Source organism: Vipera berus, assembly GCF_964194415.1.
Source record: "Vipera berus genome assembly, chromosome: 2".
NCBI lineage: Eukaryota > Metazoa > Chordata > Lepidosauria > Squamata > Viperidae > Vipera > Vipera berus.
Window position 1 is genome coordinate 114575454 of NC_138203.1, and position 23716 is coordinate 114599169.

Genomic DNA, 23716 nt, shown 5'->3' on the forward strand with positions numbered 1-23716 from the left:
GAACAAATTGTATCTTTGGCGGGAAAAAAAGAAAGGTCTCTATTAGGTTTTTACAGACTGGCTCACTGTTTTAAATATTGTGTCATTTCACCGATTTGTAACTTAAGTGTATTTAAGTGTATCTTTGATGTACATATATACATATATATATATATATTTGAACATTGTAGACAAGAAGGCTTGTCAGCCCGCTGGTACTGTGTCCAATGTTTTTAAACAATAAACTTAAGGCTCCCACAGTAGACTTGGTCTGTTCAATGAATCCCCTCGCTAGGTTTGTATCCACATATCGCTGCATCTCCTCCTTTTCAAGGGGGGACATAGTGTACATTCCTGGTTGTGGAAGTTTGGCCGCTGGCAACAGTTCAATGGAACAATCATTGGGCCGGTGAGGAGGCAAGGTATTGCATTCCTTTTCACTAAATGCCTCCGCTAGAACCTGGTACTCACTGGGGATGAGTGGTGGCCATGAGGCAGCCATGTGCGCTCGCTCATTGGGTGGGCTAAAATTCTCTGTAACATCTGTTGAATCAATGGAGGAATCGGGCCCTATAGGTAGTCTTACAGTTCTCATTCCTTTCTCCCACCAGATAAACTGTTTCTATTTCTCCAACCAGGCTAATTCTGATCACAGTCCCAATCATTTTTGGGGCCACCAGGAAGCAAATAAATTCCCAGTGCTCACCTATTTCTAAGCATAGGGGCTCTGTTAATTGTGTGACTAAAGTCCCTCCCATCAAGGAGCCATCGGCTTGCTTGAACCAAACAGGTTTGAAGAGGAGTTTTGCTCGTATGCTGTTTCATGGCAAATGGCAAGCTAATGATGCATCGGGAACATCCAGAATCAACTAGCACCTTTAAATCTACCTGCATATCCAACTTAGGGATTATGAGCTTGGCAGTTAGTAAAAAAAAGGTGGGACATGTTGGCTCACCATCAGATCATTCTCTCCTTCGTCTTTGCTGTCGAAAGAGGGTAGAACGGGGTGGATCCAGCCTTAGTTCCGGCGTCCTACCGTGTGGGGGATGTCACCTGGGCAACAGGTTCCTGTGTCATCCGGTTGGATTTCTCTCCCATTAGCCGCTGTGCAAGTTTCTTTCTCACTGGGGCTCCCACTGCTGCTGGCACCACTGGTCCTGCTGTATGTTCAGGGTTGGCACGTTCGGGCCCTGCTGTTCCCACCCTTGCTGTTTTTGTCCTCCCACCAGCTTCTGATCTCCAGGCTTCTGCACCACCCCTAGCTGTTGCAAGTCCTCTATTAGCTGTGGCAAGCTCAGAGGTTGTTGGCCTTTCACTTGTGGGGGTTCCCCAACCTCCCATTGCTGCAGACTCACCAGGCTGAGGTCCTCTGTCTCTGTGGGTCTGGAGGGCCTGACAGGGGACTCCTGGGGCTGGCAGGCTGTCTGGTCTGCAGACAGGATTTTCCACTCAGCCAAATTCTCAGTGGCAGATGGTCTTCTGCTTTTGAGGACTCTGGCAGTGCAATCTTGAGACATTTGTAGTCTCTGCAGTAATGGTTCCAGCCTGACGACCAGATAGGCTCACTTAGCTGCTGAGGGTTGGAGATCTGCCCAAACTCATCTTTCCACAGCAATCCATCTATTACTCCCTCTTCTGAGGTTTCCTCAGCAGCCAGGCTTCCTCTTCCCATGATGAAGTTTCTTCCCTGAATCTTTGCCAGGTTCTCTCCCTTACTAGAGACAGCGGCAGGGGCTCAGGACCCCTCAGGATGTTTGAAAAAAAGAAGATTTTGAGAATGGAGCATCGGCACTCATGGATGGATCCCAGAATCTGAATTCTCCTCCCCTTAACCCATCATATCATACAGAATTTCCCTCCCTTAATTACACATCATAAATCACATTCACCAATTAGTTTATTTATTTATTTATTTAGATTTATATACCGCCCTTTCCCGAAGGACTCAGGGCGGTTTACAGGATATTTAAAAGAAAATCAATACAAAAGTTAAAACAAATTTAAAAAGATTAAATGAAACCCTGAGAAAAAATAAAAACCCAGTTAAAATTAAAAATTAAAAAATTCTCAGCCTGGGCCAGAGAGCTCGAAGAGCCAGGTCTTCAGGTCCCGGCAGAATGAACGGAGGTCGGGGGCAGTCCTAAGCTCCGCGGGCAGCTGGTTCCAAAGGGCAGGCGCGCCCACTGAGAAGGCCCTACCCCTGGGTGTTACCCGCCGGCGGCACCCTGAGAAGACCCTCCCTGTGGGAGCGCACTGGACGAAGGGAGCTTGATGCTGGCAGCAGGTGTTCCCTCAAATATCCCGGACCCTCGCCATTTAGGGCTTTATAGGTCATCACCAGCACCTTGAATCTCACCCGGTGGGCAACCGGAAGCCAATGCAGCTCGTGGAGTAGAGGTGTTACATGGGAGTATCGGGAGACCCCCATCACGACTCGCGCAGCTGCATTCTGCACCAGCTGAAGCCTCCGGGTGGTCCTCAAGGGCAGCCCCATGTAGAGAGCGTTGCAGTAGTCTAAACAGGAGGTCACGAGCGCATGAGTGACTGTATGTAGGGCATCTCGGTCCAGGTAGGGTCGCAACTGGCGAACCAGGCGAACCTGGGCAAAAGCCCCCCTGGTCACGGCTCCTATATGATCTTCAAAATTGAGCCGCGAATCCAGGAGGACGCCCAAGTTGCAAGCCCTATCAACAGGGGGTAACACCTCACCCCCCATCGTTAGAGATGGAATAGTCTGGTTGACCCGAGATGCCGGTATACACAGCCACTCAGTCTTGGCAGGATTGAGACAAAGCCTGTTTCTCTCCATCCAGACCCGGATCGCTTCCAGGCAACGGGACATCACGGCGAGGGCATCGCTGGGTTGGTTTGGGGTGGAGAAAAAAAGTTGGGTATCATCAGCGTACTGATGATACCCCACCCCGAAACCACGAATGAGTCGGTCCAAGAGTTCGGCCATGAGGGACAGCGGGTAACGATTGTGCACCGTGATGGCGTTGAGTTTCCTATAATCGCAGCAAAGCCACAATTCGCCGGACTTCTTTTTGACGAAGAGCACAGGTGCAGACACTGGCAAGGATGAGGGCCGGATGAAACCGCGAGCCAAATTCTTCTCCAGAAAGTCCCGCAATGCAGCCAACTCGGGGTCCGACATGGAGTACAAACGCCCCACTGGGAGAGGTGCATCAGGGACTAAATCAATGGGGCAGTCATAGGGCCTATGCGGGGGTAATTGATCCGCCTCTGTCTCGCTGAACACATCAGCAAAGTCGGACAGTTCGGGAGGCAAGGAAACCCCTGGGGAATCCTCCACCTGACCGGCACAGATATGGCGGGTGTGGTCCATGCACTGCAAGCTTGGGAAGGTGACCAAGTTCTGTGACCAATAGATCTGTGGGTCATGCTCCCGGAGCCACGCCAGTCCCAAGACCACGGGGAAATGCCGATCTGAGGTGATATAGAACTGGATGGCCTCCACATGGGAACTGATGGCCATACATAATGGTTGCGTGGCGGCCTTAATTGGCCCAGACAGGAGCACTCGACCATCGATAGTCTCCACTAACATGGGCGGTTCCACCGGGCACTGGGGAACAGCCCATTTGGCCACAAATGCTGAGTCCATAAAATTTGTGGTGGCTCTAGAGTCAATGGACTGGAATCCCCTTTGGCTTGCCAGGAAGGATCAGATGTACCTCCAATATCAGATGCCGTGGAGGTCCACAGGCAGCATTGGAAAGACGTCGCTCAGTGTTGTGGGATGCCTGAGCTAACACACCGTCTAGATCGGGCTCAGGGCGCTTCCCGACAGAAAAGTAGGGGACTTTTTCGGGGCAGACTCGGTCACTGATGCCCATTGTCGCTTCTTTGGGCAAAAAGCAGCCAAATGCCCAGGGTCCCCACAGTAAAAACACAACCCCCCCCGATCATCATCTGTTCATTTCAGTCACCGATAGACGAGACCTGGCGGCAATCAGCTCTATTGGCTCCTCCCTTTGAACTGGGGTCTCACTCACAACAGGGGCTGCAGGGGTCTTTGGGGTGTCACGGCGACTCCTTCGCTGCTGCAACCGAGCGTTGATCCGCAGGCAGAGATGGATCAGCCCATTGAGGTCTGAGGGAATATCCACATGGGCCAGCTCATCCAACATCTCCTCCGACAATTCATCCTGGAAGTCATGCACAAGTGCAGCCTCATTCCAGGCAGAATCCTGGCTAAGCAGCCGAAAATCGCTGATATAGCCCTGTAGGGGGTGTTGACCCTGCCTCAGAGCTTTCAAGCGTTGAGTAGCGGTCTGCGTCTTTATAGGGTCCTCATACATCAGACGCATATGATCACAAAACCCCACAAAGTTGTCCAACAATGGACTAGGTTGAGCCAACAGAGGTGTGCCCCAACGAGCTGCATCACCCGAAAGAAGGCTTAACACAAACCCCACCTTATCCCAGTCAGTGGGGAAATCAGCTGCTCTCACGCTGATAAAGAGCTGGCATTATGCCAGGAAAGCAGGAAACAGTTCTGGATTGCCATTAAATTTATCCGGCATCGCAACTTGGCATTTTCTCCTGGGTGGTGGTGATGGTGGGGGTGCAGCATGGACCTGAGATTGCAATTGAGCCACCTGAGCTGCCAACAAAGTGAGTTGCTGGGCGAGCTGGGCATTCTCAGCACGTAGCTGCTCCATAATAATAATAATGGGTGGGAGGCTGAAGGCTGAAGGCTGAAGGCAAACTACTCCAGCCTACTACCGGCCCTGCAGAAATGTCAGGGACAACCCCTTTACAAAAGTCAATAGGCTGGAAGTAAGCCCACCAAATTTATTTACACAAAACAGATCCAAAACAGAACAAACAGAGCAAAACAAATACGAACCACGACTAAATCAGAAGCTGTTCAAATGGTTGCCTTCAGCAACCAGCACCTCCCACAAATTCCCCTTTTAAACAGTTTCAAGGCGTGACTTCTCTTTGCCTCCTCCCGAGGTGCCCCATTGCCTTCCTTTGTTTACTCCTGCTTGTCTGCCTCCTGCTTCGGGCGTCCTTGAACAAGGCCAGCTGTGGGTCGTCTTCGTCCAAGATGTCAGGCTCACACAGCTGGGTCTGAGGAGGAACCAGACGGGAGGGGTCTGGCTGAGAGCCCTGCAATGCCTCAGAACTGTCTTCTGCAGGCTCTCCAATCTCCTCCTCCTTGTCCTCCTCAGAATTGTCCGATTCAACTGCCGAACCCACAGGCTGGCACTGAATCACAACACCCATCTGCTGGGTGGTTGCAGCAGGTTTTGGTCACTTCACATGACACTGGGACACTGTGACCCTGATAAATATGAATCAGTTGCCAAGCATCTGAATGTAAATCACAAGACCCTGGAAATGCTGCAACATTCCAGCTGATCGGTGCTTCTTCTGGGCTCAGAAGCGCCAGGAGCAGTGCCGAGCTCCACCTGGAGCCTGACACTGATCCTGGTGCTTCTACTGAGCCCTGAGAGCTCCGAAGAAGCACCGATCCTGCCGCTTTCACTGAGCCCTGACAGCCCTACAGCTCCAACCATTTCTTGCTCAGGCTTGTGCGGTGCTGCCACCGGTTCAGCTCATTCCCCTCCCCCGCTACTTTTCTAGGATGGTCGTGTACCACCTGCCAGGTGCCAATGTACCCCAGGTGGTACCCATACCACTGGTTGAAAAGCCCTGGATTACCACGCCCTGAATGCAATCAGTGAAAGTAACCTGTATCCCCTACCCCTCATGGAGTACATGTTATCCCACCTATCGAAAGGAAGGATTTTTACCAAACTAGATCTAAGAGAAGCGTACTACTGCGTTAGGATTAAGGAAAGGGACAAATGGAAGACTGCATTTAATTGTCCAATGGGATGCTACCAATTCAAAGTTTTGCCATTCAGACTACAAGGGCCCCCCGCAGTATTTATGCAATTTATCAATGAAGTGCTAAGGGAAAACCTATTTAATGGGGTCCTGGTTTATTGAGACGACATCTTTATCTTCACCGAGTCCAAAAAGGAGCATGTCGACCTAGTCAGAGCAGTTTTTAAAAAACTGCAAGCTGCTCACCTATATGCCAATTTATCAAAATGCGAATTCCACCAGGAAAGAATAGACTACCTGGGTTATTGCATATCCCCACAGGGCATTGAAATGGACCCTGAGAATGTCAGGGCAGTTCTAGAATGGGCACCACCTCACACAAGGAATCAATTACAGTTTCCTGGGTTTTGCAAACTTCTACCACCAGTTCATCCCTTTGTTCACCCAAATAGCCTTGCCCCTCACGAAATTGTTAAAAACAAAGGGGGGGGGGTCCTCAGTGAAACCCAGCCAGCCACTGAAATGGACAATGGAATGCCAAGCGGCATTCAATTAGTTAAAGAGACTTTTTTCTGCCAAACCCATACTGAGGCACCCGGACCTGGATAAACTCTTCGTAATACAGGTAGACGCAAGCGATGTGGCGGTGGGGGGCTGTATTATTACAAGAAAATGATGAGGGGGCACTGCAACCGTGTCCAGGAAACTGAGACAGAACAATGCTGGGCTGTGTGGGAGAAGGAAGCTTACGCTGTGAGGTGGTTGTTACTTACGTGGTGCCATTTCCTTGAAGGGAATAAAATCCCCTTTCAGGTCTGGATGGACCACAAAAATTTGGAAGCACTAAGAACACGCAGACACTCCTAAGCAAGCCCGCTGGTCCCAGCACTTTCACCAATTCCGTTTCACGGTGAAACACTTGTCGGGGGAAAAAAACTTCCTGGCAGATGCAGTCTCGCATGCCCCAATATAACAGCATGCGAGCCACTGATTCTAAACCACTCATGCCTGAACCACAACTGGCAGCGCCAGTAACCACCAGGGCCCAAGACAAAATGAAGCCGTAGCTGAGTATCTAAACTGAAATCGAATTCCGGAAAACTTTAGAAACAGATGAATGGTTCCAGAAAAATAGACGTGTGCATGATCAAGGATGGGCTGCCATGGGTGGGGGAGAAGTTATATATACCAGCCACCCAGAGGGTCAATTTCATGCAGCTGTGCCATGATACAAAATCAGCAGGGATTTTGGATTTGTAAAAACTTTACATTTAATTAAAAGGCAATTTTGGCAGCCATCCATGAAAAAGGACATAGAAAGTTACATGGCCAGCTGCCCAACTTGCACAGCTGCCAAGAGGTTGCAAAGGAAATCATCCAGACTGCTACAACCAGTGGCAAATCCCTCAGCCCCATGGAAGGAAATATCCATGGATTTTATAGTGGAATTACCAGAAAATAACAGAAACACAGTCATCTGGGTGGTTACGGACCTGTTCCCAAAACAAGTGCATTTTATCCCTTGCCGAAAGATCCCCATCGCAAAAACTTTAGCGAAACTATTCATGCAGCACATTTACAGACAGCATGGGGCACCCCAATACATCATATCAGATAGGGATGTGCAATTTACATCAGAATTCTGGAGTTTTTATCCCTCTTAGGGACCACTCAGGGAGTGTCATCTAGTCATCATTCTCAATGTAACCATCAGATGGAACGTTCGAACTCAGTACTCAAACAATAATTAAGATGCTTTATTAATTGCCAGCAAACGAACTAGACCGACCTATTCCCTTTTGCAGAAGTTGCTTACAATAACACAGTCCACTCTAGCACAGGCTACACTCCCTTTCAAATAGCCACCGGTCAGAGTTTCAACCCTATGCCAGAACTAACCCCAAATGAACCGGCAATCCCATTGCTGAAAGAATGGATAGCACAATTACAAAACACCTGGCCAGTGGTTAGGAAAGCCCTGGACGAAGCTATTTTTTTTCAGTGCAGCTTACTGAAAAGAGAACAACAGTTGCCCTTACGGCCAAAACTCCCCCCTCCACCACCTCCAATCATGGTTGAAAGAGAACAACACTTTGAGATAAAAGAAATCTTATATTCTAGGAAGTATCATGGGGCAACTCAATTCCCAGTAGCCTGGAAACACCTTCCCTCCTCACAAAATGAGTGGCTCCTCAAACGTCACGTCAGAGCACCCAAACTGCTAAAGAAGTTTCATACAGAATATCCCAACAAACTAGACTAACCTCTATATCTGTTTTGTTTTCTCTACAGCTGGATCTCTCCTATTTTTAAGGGGGGCAGGATGTCAAAACCCATTCCTATTTTATTTCATTTCTATTTCATTCCACCTTTTCCTGGGTTTTACCATACTTCCAAGGGGGAGGGGCTAATGTGCCTGCGAGGCTATTACTTTCACTTCCTCTATTTGCTACAGTGTAATGCTTTACTTTGTTTATTGGGTCTGTATCTTGTTTCCCCCCCTTCATGGATTACTGCCTTGTCGTGGCGAAGGGGCTTGCGTAATTCAATGAAGCTATGAGCTATGCCGTGCAGGGCCACCCAAGACGGACAGGTCATAGCAGAGAGTTCTGACAAAACGTGATCCACTGGAGAAGGAAATGGCAAACCACTCCAGTATCTTTGCCATGAAAACCCTATGGACAGTACCAAAAGGCAAAACGATATGACGCTGGAAGATGAGCCCCTCAGGTCGGAAGGTGTCCAATATGCTACTGGGGAAGAGCAGAGGGCTAGTACTAGTAGCGCCAGAAAGAATGAAGCGACTGGGCCAAAGCCGAAAGGACGCTCAGCTGTGGATATGTCTGGTGGTGAAAGGAAAGTCCGATGCTGTAAAGATTTTTTCTCCATAGGAACCTGGAATGTAAGATCCATGAATCAAGGAAAACTGGACGTGGTCAAACAAGAGATGACAAGACTGAACATTGACATCTTAGGTATCAGCGAACTAAAATGGACAGGAATGGGTGAATTTAATTCAGATGACCATCAGGTATACTACTGTGGGCAAGAATCCTTCAGAAGAAATGGAGTAGCCTTCATAGTCAATAAAAGAGTAGGAAAAGCAATACTGGGATACAATCCTCAAAATGACAGAATGATCTCAGTTCGAATCCAAGGCAAACCATTCAATATCACAGTAGTCCAGGTCTATGCCCCAACCACCAGTGCTGAAGAGGATGAAATTGACCAGTTCTATGAAGCACTACAGCACCTTATAGAACTAACACCAAAAAATGATGTTCTTATCATCATGGGGGATTGGAATGCTAAAGTAGGAAGCCAAAAGATAACTGGAATAACAGGCAAGTTTGGCCTTGGAGTGCAAAATGAAGCAGGGCACAGGCTGATAGAATTCTGTCAAGAGAATACAATGGTCATAGCAAACACTCTTTTCCAACAACCCAAGAGACGGCTCTACACATGGACATCACCAGATGGTCAACACAGAAATCAGATTGACTATATGCTCTGCAGCCAAAGATGGAGAAGCTCTATACAGTCAGTAAAAACAAGACCAGGAGCTGACTGTGGCTCAGACCATGAGCTTCTCCTTGCAAAGTTTAGGCTTAAACTGAAGAAAGTAGGGAAAAGCACTAGGCCACTCAGGTATGAATTAAATCATATCCCTGTTGAATATACAGTAGAGGTGACAAATAGATTTAAGGAATTAGATCTGATAGACCGAGTGCCTGAAGAACTATGGACAGAGGTTCGCGACATTGTACAACAGGTAGCAACCAAAACCATCCCAAAGAAAAAGAAATGCAAGAAAGCAAAATGGCTGTCTGAGGAAGCTTTGCAAATAGCTGAGGAAAGGAGGGAAGCGAAAGGCAAGGGAGAAAAAGAAAGATACACCCAATTGAATGCAGAATTCCAGAGAATAGCTAGAAGAGATAAGAATGCCTTCTTAAATGAACAGTGCAAAGAAATAGAAGAAAATAATAGAATAGGGAGGACCAGAGATCTTTTCAAGAAAATTGGAGAAATGAAGGGAACGTTTAATGCAAAAATGGGCATGATAAAGGACCAAAATGGCAGGGACCTAACAGAGGCAGAAGAGATTAAGAAGAGGTGGCAAAATTACACAGAAGAACTATACAAGAATGAGCTTAACGTCCCTGATAATCACAATGAGGTGGTCACTGACCTCGAGCCAGACATCCTAGAATGTGAAGTGAAGTGGGCCTTAGAAAAGCTGAGCAACAACAAAGCTAGTGGAAGTGACAGTATTCCAGCTGAGCTATTCAAAATCTTAAAAGACAATGCAGTAAAAGTGCTACACTCAATTTGCCAGCAAATTTGGAAAACTCAACAATGGCCACAGGATTGGAAAAGATCAGTTTACATTCCAATTCCAAAGAAAGGCAGTGCCAAAGAATGTTCAAACTATCGCACCATTGCACTCATTTCTCATGCTAGTAAAGTCATGCTTAAAATCCTACAAGCTAGACTTCAGCAGTATGTGGATCGAGAACTACCAGAAGTGCAGGCAGGATTTCGAAGAGGCAGAGGAACTAGAGATCAAATTGCCAACATACGCTGGATCATGGAGAAAGCTAGGGAGTTCCAGAAAAACATCTACTTCTGCTTCATTGACTATGCTAAAGCCTTTGATTGTGTGGATCATAACAAACTGTGGCAAGTTCTTAAAGAGATGGGAGTACCAGACCATCTTATTTGTCTCTTGAGAAACCTATATGCGGGTCAAGAAGCAACAGTGAGAACTGGACACGGAACCACTGATTGGTTCAAAATTGGGAAAGGAGTCCGGCAAGGCTGTATACTGTCGCCCTGCCTATTTAACTTATATGCAGAGCACATCATGAGAAAGGCAGGGCTAGATGAATCAAAAGTTGGAATTAAGATTGCCGGAAGAAATATCAACAACCTAAGATACGCAGATGATACCACTCTAATGGCAGAAAGTGAAGAAGAACTAAAGAGCCTCTTGTTGCAGGTGAAGAAGGAGAGTGCAAAACTTGGGTTGAAACTTAACATTAAGAAAACCAAGATCATGGCATCTGGCCCTCTCAATTCCTGGCAAATAGATGGGGAAGAAATGGAGGTAGTGACAGATTTTATTTTCCTGGGCTCCAAGATCACTGCAGATGGGGACTGTAGCCAAGAAATTAAAAGACGCTTGCTCCTGGGGAGGAAAGCCATGGCAAATCTAGACAGCACACTAAAAAGCAGAGACATCACCCTGTCAACAAAAGTGCGTATAGTCAAGGCTATGGTCTTCCCAGTTGCAACGTATGGCAGTGAAAGTTGGACCATAAGAAAGGCTGAGCGCCAAAGAATTGAGGCCTTTGAACTGTGGTGCTGGAGAAGACTCCTGCGAGTCCCTTGGACCGCAAGGCGATCAAACCGGTCAGTCCTAGAGGAGATCAATCCTGACTGCTCTTTAGAAGGCCAGATCCTGAAGCTAAAACTCAAATACTTTGGCCACCTAATGAGAAGGAAGGACTCACTGGAGAAGAGCCTAATGCTGGGAAAGATCGAGGGCAATAGAAGAAGGGGACGACAGAGAATGAGGTGGCTGGATGGAGTCACTGAAGCAGTAGGCGTGAGCTTAAATGGACTCCAGAAGATGGTAGAGGACAGGAAGGCCTGGAGGAATGTTGTCCATAGGGTCGCGATGGGTCGGACACGACTTCGCAGCTAACAACAACAATCTTGTTTCCTGCATTATCTCTGAACTCTATCTTTTAAACAAGTTAAGAACAAAGGAGGAAATAAGGAATGTAACCTCAGTGCCTGGTTTATGTCTACGCTCTCAGAGAAAGGGGTGAAGAAGCCGCCAACCCTCGCTGTGTGAGCTGGAGATAGGCCGATGTTATCTCCCCGGTTCCCACAATGGACTTAACACTTGGGGATTGGATATCCCACATCGGGCAGTCAATCTATGGGGTGGGGTCCTGCTTGGGGGATACTATAATCTATTGCGTTGCACAGGAAATCTCAGATCCTTTGTATTATGCCTGCTATCACCTACTCTTAATAAAAGTTCCTGCTTGGAAGAAATTGTTTCCAAGAGTTATGTTTTCTTAAGATGTGGGCTTGAAGTGGGTCCTGACATTATGCAACATTTCTGAGATTCCTTTATTATTAAATGACAAGGAGAAGTGTTGCTGGAGGCAACTAAACTAAGGAAATATTTTGAAATAAGGATAAAAGTTGTGGTCTTAATTTACTGCTTTTAAAATAAACTGTAGCCCTGTATTGTGTTGTTTTGGTGGTTGAAATTTTCCAATTTTCATGAACTCAGATTGGCTAGAAAAATGAATGAATGAATGAATGAATAAATAAATAAACAAACATTTTGACCACTAGAGAGAGCTACGAAGATGTTTAACACTGAGCTGGAGTCTGTGGTCATGGACATTTTTGAAAAGCCCATACAGAAAATTTATACCACAAATCAGTTAGGGACCAAAGATATTAATTATACAGAGGATATTAAAAAAGAACATTATCAACCCACTGTAGAAAATTATCAACCCACTGTGTCAACTCTACAAATGCTGGACAATGCAAATAATCTGTATCTTTCAACTATAAATCTGACACCAGTTTTTATTATGGTGATGGTTTGAATATAACCCTCCCAGTGCAACTGAAACAAGAGTGCCAAGTAAATTCACAACTATTAAGAGGTCAAGTTTGGGACTTTTTTCCTCATGGATATGAACAAGGTCAAGAATTCTTTGAGAAAAAAAGATATGATAGACGTCTTAGAGAAGGAAACTTTATTCTATGAGGATTTGCTTCAGGTTAATCTACAATGTCTAACAGAGCAGTCTTGGGACATTTTTTTCATGGATATAAATAAGGCTGAGAATTTCTTGAAGGAGACTTGATAGACACTCCTGAGAAGAAAAAGATGTCATTCTATAAAGACAAGCTGGAAGGAGTGACTTAAATTTAATCATTTAATTAGTTTGAATGGATTTTTATAAGTTTGATATATGTATTGAAAGCTTTAATGTAGCTTTATATGTATAAAATAAGTTTGTAAATGCATGTCTTCTGTCTTTTTATGTAATGCTGAATAATTCCCGAAATTTGTAAAATACTATTGATTAAATTTGAAAATAAAAGCTGATAAAGATTTACTCCATCATGATAAACTCAAGGGAGAAATTTGAATTCATGACCTAATTGGAGTTAATTGGACTTATATTGGTGTGATATATATAATTGAAAGAAAGCTGTAATGTTTTGGGTTTTGGGTTTAAAATGAAGAGGTTTCCCCCCTCCCCCTTTATATATAATAATTGAGTATTTTTTAAAGTTAGTAAAATATCCAAAGTAGAAACAGTGTTTTCTCCCTTTAGGGTTAAAAAATGAAATATAGAGGATTCTCTTAATATGAATTATGGTAAAGATTAATGAGTTAACAGAAATATATATTATTCCCCACAGCAAAGAGAAACAGAGATTGTCAAATTGATTCTTTTATCCAAAGAAGAGAATATATAACCTTGTTTCTATTTTGAAATTGCTTCCGGATTTTGGACTTGCAATGGAAAAAAAAGAAACTTTGATTTTGTTTTTGCTAATTAAATAGGTTTATTGTTATAGAAATGGCTTGTACATACTGTTGCGTAAAAGAAAGTCGTGGTTGTTATGTTATCTTCTACTGTGCTAAAAAGAGTCAAAAGTTGGTGGCTTTTTCTTTTCTTTTCCCTCTTTACACCATTTTTTTTCCTTCTCCCTCCCCCTCCTCCTAGTTTTCTATTACTTTTTTGAATTTCTCTTTGTATTTTATAGCTTGATAAACCAATAATTTTTTTTAAAGGCATCAAATGGAGACCAGGGAGCCAAGAAAACAGCCCCTTTCTCTTACCTGTAAAGTGCTCGTCCAGCCTCTACTGCCATCCAATCAATAGCGAAGTCCATTTGACGCACAAAAGGAGACATGCGGGCTGCCACAGTATGAGCCACACTCAATACCACACTTGGCTGTTCCCTCATAACCCTAAGGAGGATTCAGAAGTTACTGGAAGACTACAATTTGCAATATATAGAAGTTCCAGTTCATTTCTCAATTTTGCCAGAGTGGAGAAAGAAATAGATCCAATTTGGATTCAGGGAAGATGCTGCTAGTTAAGAATTACAGCAATGGGTGTGGTGAATCTCAGGGCAAAGCTAAATTAATTTTTACTTATTTATTCATTTTGTATGGCTGGCCTTCTCAACAAGTGAGTTTGAGCAGAGAACAATAAATCATAAAACCAATTAAAAATAAAATTATAATGAAAGCTGGAAAATATTATAATTCATAAATGTTAAAACAACCAAGAGGTAGGATCTTTCACACACTTGGGGCTCAGACTGGGGCACATATAACCAAGTCTTAGGGCCCTTATGAAGGGGCCAGCAGTATCATGGCCATCCTGATCTCTAGAGGGAGGGTGTTCCATAAGGCAGGTGCTATGGCAGAAAAGGCCTCCTGGCCCCGTTAGGTGGCATTCCCTGACTGGCAGGACCCAGAGTATGCCCATCCTGCCAGACTGGACTAGATGGGTAGAAACATCTGGAGAATGTATGCAGCAATCAATGCAGCTCATGGGGTAGAGGTATTATATGTGCCAAATAACACGCCATTTACTGTATGTGCAGCTGCATTCTGCACCAGCTGAAGTTTTTAAATGCTCAAGAGCAGCCCCATGTAAAGTAGTTCAGATTTATGTATTCCTTTAGTGGAAATTTATGTGCTCCATTAGTTGGAAAAATGTATACACTGTCTTAGTGGGAAATACTGTAAACTATATAGTTTGTACAAGAGTATGTATACACACACATGTATATATCAGTGTCATCTAGCAAGAAGCAGAGATGAAAAAGGAGATGTGGCAGAGCGTTATTTCTATACAGCTCAACGTTGTCCACTAAGAGTTTCTGATTTTCACTGCCCATCCTCATATTTTATCCATCTGTCAGGCTCCTTGATTTCAAAGGAGCAGCATGCTTAAAAAGTCAGGCTTTGGATTCTGATAGAGCACCTTGCTTTTAAAGAAATACAACCATTATTTTTAGATAGCTCCTTCTACTGGAGAAGGGAAAGAGAGGAAAACTACACCAGAGCCATGGAAGCCCTTCCTGAACAAAACCACATTGACAGCATAAAGCCACAGACAAAACCACTCTTTTCTATTTTACCTGTGAGATAACCCAACCAACCTCACAGCAGAGAACAGCAAATGGCATAGACTAAAAGAACAGGAGCAGTTGCTGCATGTGAACATGGCTAATGATTGGAAAGTACATGATGGCACGAGAGCTAGGCAGAAACCAGGCACATTTATGCACATGGTACCCACTCGTAAAAATCAGACTTGGAGATCTTAAGAAAAGTACAATCACGATTTGCTTTGATGGTGAAAATCAGTGGCTCTCCAGTAAGCACTGCTAGCTGGCCCACCATCTCCCCAGGTTGCACCAAGAAGAGGCACACGTCTTCAGCCTTGTCAATCATCCGCTGGTAAACATGCAGACAGCCCCAGAGTACAAAGTGCAAGCTGACATCCTGCCAAAAAAGACCAGAATAAGCAGCCCCTTCCAAGGGAATTGGGTCATCATTGACCAGGATTCAGAAGCTTCAACAGGTTTCTAGAAATATCTTTTTTAAGCAAACAAATAAACAAATTTTATATCTCTTAAAATTTAAATTGATGAGGTTGCTAAAAAGCTGGAAATTAGTGTTTTAAGAGGAGTGTTTTGTACCCAATACATGTTCCACTTTCTTTTTCCTTCTTCCTTTCCTGACAAATTATTCTTCTCCTTTTCTAAGCCACAATCAAAGTGGGCAGATTCTTATTAAAAGCTACAGCATAGGGTTCTTACACTGTGGAAAGAAATCTTCAACAATTTGAACTGTGAAGAATCCACATACCACATGAAATGCTTCTTGAGAATTCTTTTCTTCTAGAACACAGTCCATCCAACATTAGGTCCTGATTACAGAAAAAAAGCTATTTTTTTTTAGGAAAGCCTCCCTTTCATCTTTTTTCTAACCTTCAAGGGGAGGAGAGATGCTACAGTTATCATATTTGTTTTTCTCTGACTAAGCTAATTTATGATTTTGTATGCCATCTACAATACTTACTTGATCTCCTTGACGGGCAATTACTGTTCCTGCCTTGGCATGGTGCAAAAGCACCCGATTATTTAGTAAGGATGAATCCTATGGAAAGAATGGCAGAGTGATGTTAGGTGTCTTCCTTGTTTGGAATAGGAGCTGAATCCATTACACTTCAATTACACCCTGTGGAACAGAGTCAAGAGTAAAGTCAGGAAACTAAGTCTCTTCTCTATAGCTCTCCTAAAATATCATTCTCTAAAAGGTCCAAGGCGAAGCTGTTTCCACAGCTTCTTTTTTAAAAAAACTGAAGAAAATAAGTTTCAGCCTCAAATGTTCCTATAGGAGAACAAGTAATTTACTAGTACTAGAGAACATTTGCAATATAGGTAGTCCTTGTTTAACCATGGCCCTATGATAATTTGGCCTGCAATTTCTGTCACTAATGGACGATTGTAAAGCATGACATCTTGTAATCGCATCACTTAGAGTTGGCAATTGCAGCAGTCTCTGTTGTCACTGTTAAGCAAGAATCGCAGGTTGTGAGAGTTCACCCCAGGTGTCATGGTGACACGGATGAAAGAAACCAGAGCTCCAGTTTTCTAGTCTGATTCGCTTTTTCTGGAGACCCAAAGAGGTCAGAAAGTCGCCCCAGAGAGGCAATGAGGAGGAAGGGAAACCTTGGGAGTTCGGAGCTAATAGTGGTTGGCCCAAACGGACTGAGGAAACTCTTTAAACAGGTGGGAGAAAGGCTGCCAGCAAGTACACAGACTGCCCAAGCCACAGACAGCTGGGGAACAAGTGAAAAGCTGTGGCAGAACCACCAAACAGCTGTCAGCAATGTGTTTGATCTGGGTGAGATTCTTCTTTATTTCTCTTCCCTATAGACTTTTAAAATATAATTGCCTGAATTGGATAACTTTTAAAAGTGAAAAACCCCAGGAAGACTTGGGAAGAAGAGAGTTAAAAGCGGCGAGAAATCTGGAATGGGGAAAACAAAATTAAGGAATATAAAAAATATGCAGAAAAGATTTGAGACTGATTGAAAAGGAAAAAAAATGATAATCTATTGTTGGCTAATTTTTCTGATTTGGGAAGATTTTTTTTACTTTGTTATGAAAGTACATTTTAAATAAAAGTTTTACTACTGGATAAAGACACTATAACTAATGAGGACATCTAGTGGTGAAGGAAGATACTACAATAAAACAGAAAAAATCAGAAGAGTGATGACCTTGAAACAACACCTGTGCTAAACAAAGAACATCCTGTGTTTCTACAAAAGAAAAAACAAAGATTTTTTTTAACTACATCATTCAACTTTAGACATAACTATTATAGAAACTATTTAGAGACAGGATTTTTTTCTTTTTTCTCTCTAATATATTTGAACTGACAGAAATATTTGGATTAGACTTATGCAGTTGGTGTTTTTTATTTTGCTGGATTACAGCTTAAAGTAGTTGGCTTTTTTTTAAAAAAAACTTGGATTAGCCTAAAGCAGTTGACTCCTTTCTAAACCTGGATTATAGCCTAAAGCAGTTGGCTTCTTTTTAAATTTGGATTATAGCCTAAAGCAGTTGGTTCCCTTTTAAATTTGCAATATAGCCTAAAGCAATTGGCTCACTTTTAAACTTGGATTATAGCCTAAAATAGTTGGCTCCTTTTTAAAGTTGGATTATAGCCTAAAGCAAGTGGCTTTTTTTCTTTCTCTTCTCCCTGTGGGTTTACAGAGTTTGCATGATTGAACAATGAGTGCACCAAACCTCACTAAAATTACAAAAAAAACCCCTGCTTCTGCATCCTCTTCTGGAACATCTAGTCCAGCAAGTCAGGGATCTATTGAAGCAATGTTACAACGAGAGAAGGCAAACAACCTCCAAAAAGAGATGCATGCGACCTTACAATTAATGCAAGAAATGATGCAGAAGAATCATAAAGAAACAAAAAGCAATCTTGATAAGCTAAGCAAACAGATGCTTGACATAAAGACACAATCTGAGGTTCACCAACAAATCCTTAAAAATGAAAAAAGAATAAAGAAGGTGGAAGATCAATCAGAAGATATTGGGGGAAAAATTGAAGCACTAATGACAGAGAATGAAAGATTAGAACAAGCAAATCAAAACCTAGAAAGAGTGGTCACTGCTTTGGAAATGGAGAAGGCAGTACACTATTTGAGATTCCAGAACATACCCGAAGATAAAGAGGAAAATATAGCAGAAATGATTATTAATCTATTAGCAGAGGCGCTAGAAATGGAAAGACTGAAGATGCAGCAAGAAGTGGATGAAATATTTAGAATGAATTCAAGTTGCACAAGGAAACACAAATTGCCCAGAGAAATCCATGTAAGATTTATGAAGAAAACAATAAGGGATGAGATATTAAGAAGAGTTAGAGATGATCCATTACAATATAAAGAAATAGTAGTGATGAAGCAGATTCCCAAGAGAATAAGGGATACTCAAAGACAATGTCATTTCTTGACTACAAAGCTGATTGCAAAAAGAGTAAATTTTAGGTGGCTGATGCCAGAAAGGATTTTAATCAATTGGAATAACACAAGATACTGTTTGGACTCAGTGTGGAAGGCAGAGGATTTTGATGAAAGATATAGAGCATTTCTGGGAGAAAGAACACACTATCAACAAGAGGATGGAAAAAGCCAGAAACAGACAGAACAAACAATAGAGGAAACAATTACACAGGTGGAAGTGGAAAAAGAGATGAATCAAGAAGATGAGGGAATAGTAAAAGAGCAGAGGATTACGAGATCAACAAGACCTAAATATAAGTAAATCAAAATGGAGAAGGAAAATGGATTTTTTTTCAGTGAATATAAATGGATTGAATTCCCCATCAAAAAGGAAAAGAATTTTCAAACAACTACAGAAATTAAACATTGATATAATTTGTTTGCAAGAGACACACATAAAAAACCAACATCATAAATTTTTGGAAAATCCAAAACATGGAAAACTTTATTATACATCAGCTCAGCAAAAAAGAGTAGTTATATATGTCAAAGAGACAATAGATTTCAATATGATTTATGCAGATGAAGAAGGAAGAATATTAATGGTAGAAATATTTTTAAATCAAAAACAAATACTTTTGATAGCAATATATGCACCAAATAATAAACAAGAAGAATTTTATCAAAACCTTCACAGAAAAATAGTAGAAATGGAATATCAAAATATATGCTTAATTGGGGATTTCAATGCAATAGTAGATGGGACATTAGACTAAAAGCAGTAAATCAGGGAAACAAGGAAGAAAAAGACTATTTAAGACTTTTTTCAATATAATAGAGGAAATTGGTATACAAAGATATCTGGAGAGAAACAAGGAATGCAGAAAAATGGTGTGGAAAGGAATGCAGAAAATTAAGATGGACTTTGAATCAAACTATATTAAAAGAGAAAGAATTTATAGACTTAGCAACAAAAGAAATGGATGTTTTCTTCAGAGAAAATAAAAAAGATACAACATTACAAAATGTATGGGATACAGCCAAAGCATATTTTTGAGGCGTTAGCGATAACATACATGGCAAAAAAATAAATAAAGAAAAGAGACAAATGTCAGTTGTTAAGAGAAGAATTAAAAAAATTAGAACTTGAACTACAAATAAACCTACCAAAGAAAATATTGAATACACAACTGGAAATAATAAAATATAAATTTAATTTAATAGAATCAGAACAACTGGCACAACAAATTAAAAGGGCAAAGCAAAACTTTTTTGAAAATGCAAACACACCAGGAAGATGGTTAGCTTATAAACTTAAAAAACAGAAGGAGAAAAATTGATAAACAATTTAGTAGATGAAAAAGGCTGTTTACCATTTAAAAATGAAACAATAAAAAAGACAATTAAAGAATACTATGAGAAATTGTATGACAAGGAAGAAACTCCATGGGAGAAAATGACTCAATATATGGAAGAAAATAATTTACCAAAAATTCCAGAAAACTTTTAAGACGTTAAATGAAAAAATAACAATGATGGAATTGACAGAGGCAATAAAAAGACAAAAAATGAAAAAACATCGGGACCAGATGGACTCCTGGTATTTTTATAAATGTTTACAAGATATTTTAAGTTCACCATTGAAAAATGTATGTAATGAATTTTTATTGGAGGCAAAACTCCCAAATACACGGACAGAAGTTAATGTTACTTTGATACCAAAAGAGGACTCAGATCTGACCCAGATCAAAAACTATAGACCGATATCACTACTGAATGTGGACTATAAAATCTTCACTTCAATAATAGCTGAGAGGCTGAAAAGATTTTTGACTGAATTTATACACCCAGATCAAAATGGATTTTTGCTAAACAGACAAATAAAAAATAATTTGAGGGTAATACTAGGGTTTGGATGGGCAGAAACAGGCTTCGTCTCAATTCTGCCAAGACTGAGTGGCTGTGCATACCGGTATCTCAGACTAACCAATCTTTTCCATCGTTAACTATGGGGGGTGAGGTGTTACCCCCGGTTGATAGGGCCCGCAACTTGGGCGTCCTCCTGGATTCACGGCTCAGTTTGGAAGATCATATAGGAGCCGTAGCCAGGGGGGCTTTTGCCCAGGTTCGCCTGGTGCGCCAGTTACGGCCCTATCTGGACCAAGATGCCGTACGCAGTCACCCATGCGCTTGTGACCTCCCGGCTAGACTACTGCAATACTCTCTACATGGGGCTGCCCCTGAGGACCACTCGGAGGCTTCAGCTAGTGCAGAATGCAGCCGCGCGAGTTGTGATGGGAGTCTCCCGATACTCCCATGTAACACCTCTTCTCCACGAGCTGCACTGGCTTCCAGTTGCCCACCGGGTGAGATTCAAGGTGCTGGTGATGACCTATAAAGCCCTAAATGTCATGGGCCCGGATTATCTGAGGGAGCACCTGCTGCCAGCGTCAATTTCCCATCGTCCTTTGTGTTCCCACAGGGAGGGCTCCTCAGGGTACTGCCGATCAAGAATTGCCGATGGGCGATCCCCAGGGGGAGGGCGTTCTCTGTGGGCGCGCCTGCCCTATGGAATCAACTGCCAACGGAACTCCGGACTGCCCCCGACCTTCGTTCATTTCGCCGGGACCTAAAAACCTGGCTCTTTGAGCTATCTGGTCTGGATTGAAGAGTTTTAATGTTTTTAAATTGTGATTTTAATTTTTTGGGGGCTAGACTTAATTTAATTTTATTTTAATTTTATATTGTATTGTTTTTAAATTTTGCCTTGTAAACCGCCCTGAGTCCTTTGGGAGTAAACCGAAATAATAATAATAACAATAATAACAATAATAACAATATTAACAATATTAACAATAATAACAATAACAATAATAACAATAATAACAACAACAACAACAACAACAACAACAACAACAACAACAATAATAATAATAATAATAATAATAATAATAATAATAATAATAATAATAATAATAATAATAATAATAATAATAATAATAATAATGGAATATTGTGAACTTCATCCAGGGAAACAACTGGCATTAGTATTTTTAGATGCCCAAAAGGCATTTGATAATGTTTCTTGGCAATTTATGATTCAACAACTAAAAACAATGGACTTTGGTCAAAGCTTTATGTAAATACAATTTAGACAATATATCAGAAACAATCAGCAAAAGTAATTGTAAATGGGGATTACACAGAGAATTTTGATATATGAAAAGGCACTAGACAAGGATGTCCATTATCCCCATTGCTATTTATCTTAACTTTGGAAGTTTTAAATAGAAACATTAGGCAAGATCCAGAAATTAAAGGATTGAAAATAAAAGGTGAAACCTACAAACTGCAAGCATTTTCAGATGATTTGGTATTCATTCTAGAGGAAACTTTAGAGACAATTCCTAAACTGTTGGAAAAGATAGAACAATTTGGAGAGATAGCAGGATTATAGATAAATAGAGAAAAAACTAAAGTGATAGTTAAAAACTTTACACATAAACAAAAAAAGCAATTATCAGAAAAATAGAATTGCAAATAATCAAAAAGGTCAAATATTTGGGAATATATTTGACAGCAAGATGTTCAACAATAAAAGAAGATAATTACATTAAATTGTTAAACCAAATAAAGCTTGATTTGGAAAAATGGAAGAATCTTCAACTGTCGATGTTAGGAAGAATTGCTACGGTGAAAATGAATATATTACCAAAATATTATTTTTATTTCAAATGATACCTATAAAACTGGAGAAAAAATTCTTTGAAGATTTAAACTCTCCAATTCAAAAATTTATCTGGCAAGGAAAGAAAGTTAGAATTAAATAGAAAATGTTTGTCATTGTTCTGACAAATGCAGTACTTCAAAGAACTTTAAAGCATTGTTTACCTTGAAGAATCTTTTAAGATAGTAGCATAGCTTCAGCACGTACATATTGGAAGCCAAGATCTGAATTCTCCTCCCCTGAACACATCGTATCAAGCACAATTCCCTCCCTTAATTAAATCACATGAATGTCATAAATCACATTCTCCAATTAGTTTAAAATGCAAACTTTCTCTCCCTTATTCAACCCACTAATTATCTTCTCTTATTACAGTCTTGAGATATATTCTCCCTACTCCCCCACCCCAGCGTCTACTAATTTTAACTCTAAAAGTAACATACAATTTAAAGAAAAAGGCTACATCTCCCTATGTTGTCAAGCAAGAACATCCGATGTTAGTAGCATTGACATCCAGCCCCTGTTACAAAAAGGACAGACCCTGTAGCGTGATTTAAAGCCCATGTTAGGGACTATCTCTTGGTTTGCTAGGGTGTTTCTTATAAAACTTTTTGATGAGTCTGTCGGCTTTTACATCGCTAGATTTCACCCATGTGGCTTCTGATAGCAAGCATCCCTTCCATTGTACTAGGTACTGCAATTTCCTTTTAAAAATTCTAGAATCAAGAATACACTTTACTTCATAGTGGGTTTGACCCACCACTATGAGGGGCCTGGGTGCCTTCTTAGAGGAAAGTCTTAAAGTGGATTCTCAAAAAGGTTTCAACAACCTATAGTGAAAGACAAGACGAATTTTTCCTAAAAGCCTAAGGAGTTTCAATTCTACTGACTGGGTTGATGATCCGTATAATGAGGAAAGGCCCCAAGAATTTTGGTCCTAATTTCTTACTGGGTAATTTAGGGCATAAATATTTGGTTGACAGATAAGACTTTTCCCCAACTTGGAATGTTCTTTTAGGGGCTCTCTTTTTATCAGCCTGCTTTTTATAAGTCTCAGAAATCTTTTTCAAAGCAGCTGTCATGTTTCTCCAAACGTCTTCCCACCCCCTCACCCATTGATCAAGTGTCTGGGAAGTAGAGGGCAACTGAGGGTATTCAGGTATTGGGCTGAATTCTTTTCCTGTGGGTACCCTGAAAGGTGTGTAGCCGATGCTGCTGTGAACAGAATTATTGTAAGACACCTATGTGAAAGGGACACCATCTTGTTAGAGGATTCCACAGCCCCATTGGTAGCTGGATGGAAAGCAGATGATAGGCCTTGAGATGATCCAATTAATTTAAGAAAACTCCAAAACTTCGCTGTGAACTGCATCCTCCTGTCTGAAATTATTCGCTTAGGGGCACCACGCACCAGGTAGATATGTTTCAGGAGCAATTTTGTGAGTCGTTGGGCCGATGGGAGTCCTTTGCAAGCGATGAAATGAGCCTGCTTCGAGAACAGGTCTATAACAGTCCAGATGACAGTAATTCCTCTACTTTCAAGTAGGTCTACTATAAAGTCCATAGCTATTTCTTCCCATG

The 23716-nt window shown here is 41.8% G+C and overlaps 1 protein-coding gene across 1 annotated transcript in view; it reads right to left on the bottom strand.

Moving 5' to 3' along the window:
- The window catches only part of PNPLA6 (patatin like domain 6, lysophospholipase), a 177152-nt gene that overhangs the window by 59142 nt on the left and 94294 nt on the right, over window positions 1-23716 (bottom strand). Inside the window, exons 16-18 of the mRNA XM_081317915.1 lie at window positions 15957-16034; window positions 15172-15377; window positions 13695-13826 (exon numbers count right to left, since the gene is read on the bottom strand). Of these exons, the coding sequence (XP_081174041.1) occupies window positions 13695-13826; window positions 15172-15377; window positions 15957-16034 (416 nt within the window). The remainder of the gene's footprint in view (window positions 1-13694; window positions 13827-15171; window positions 15378-15956; window positions 16035-23716) is intronic.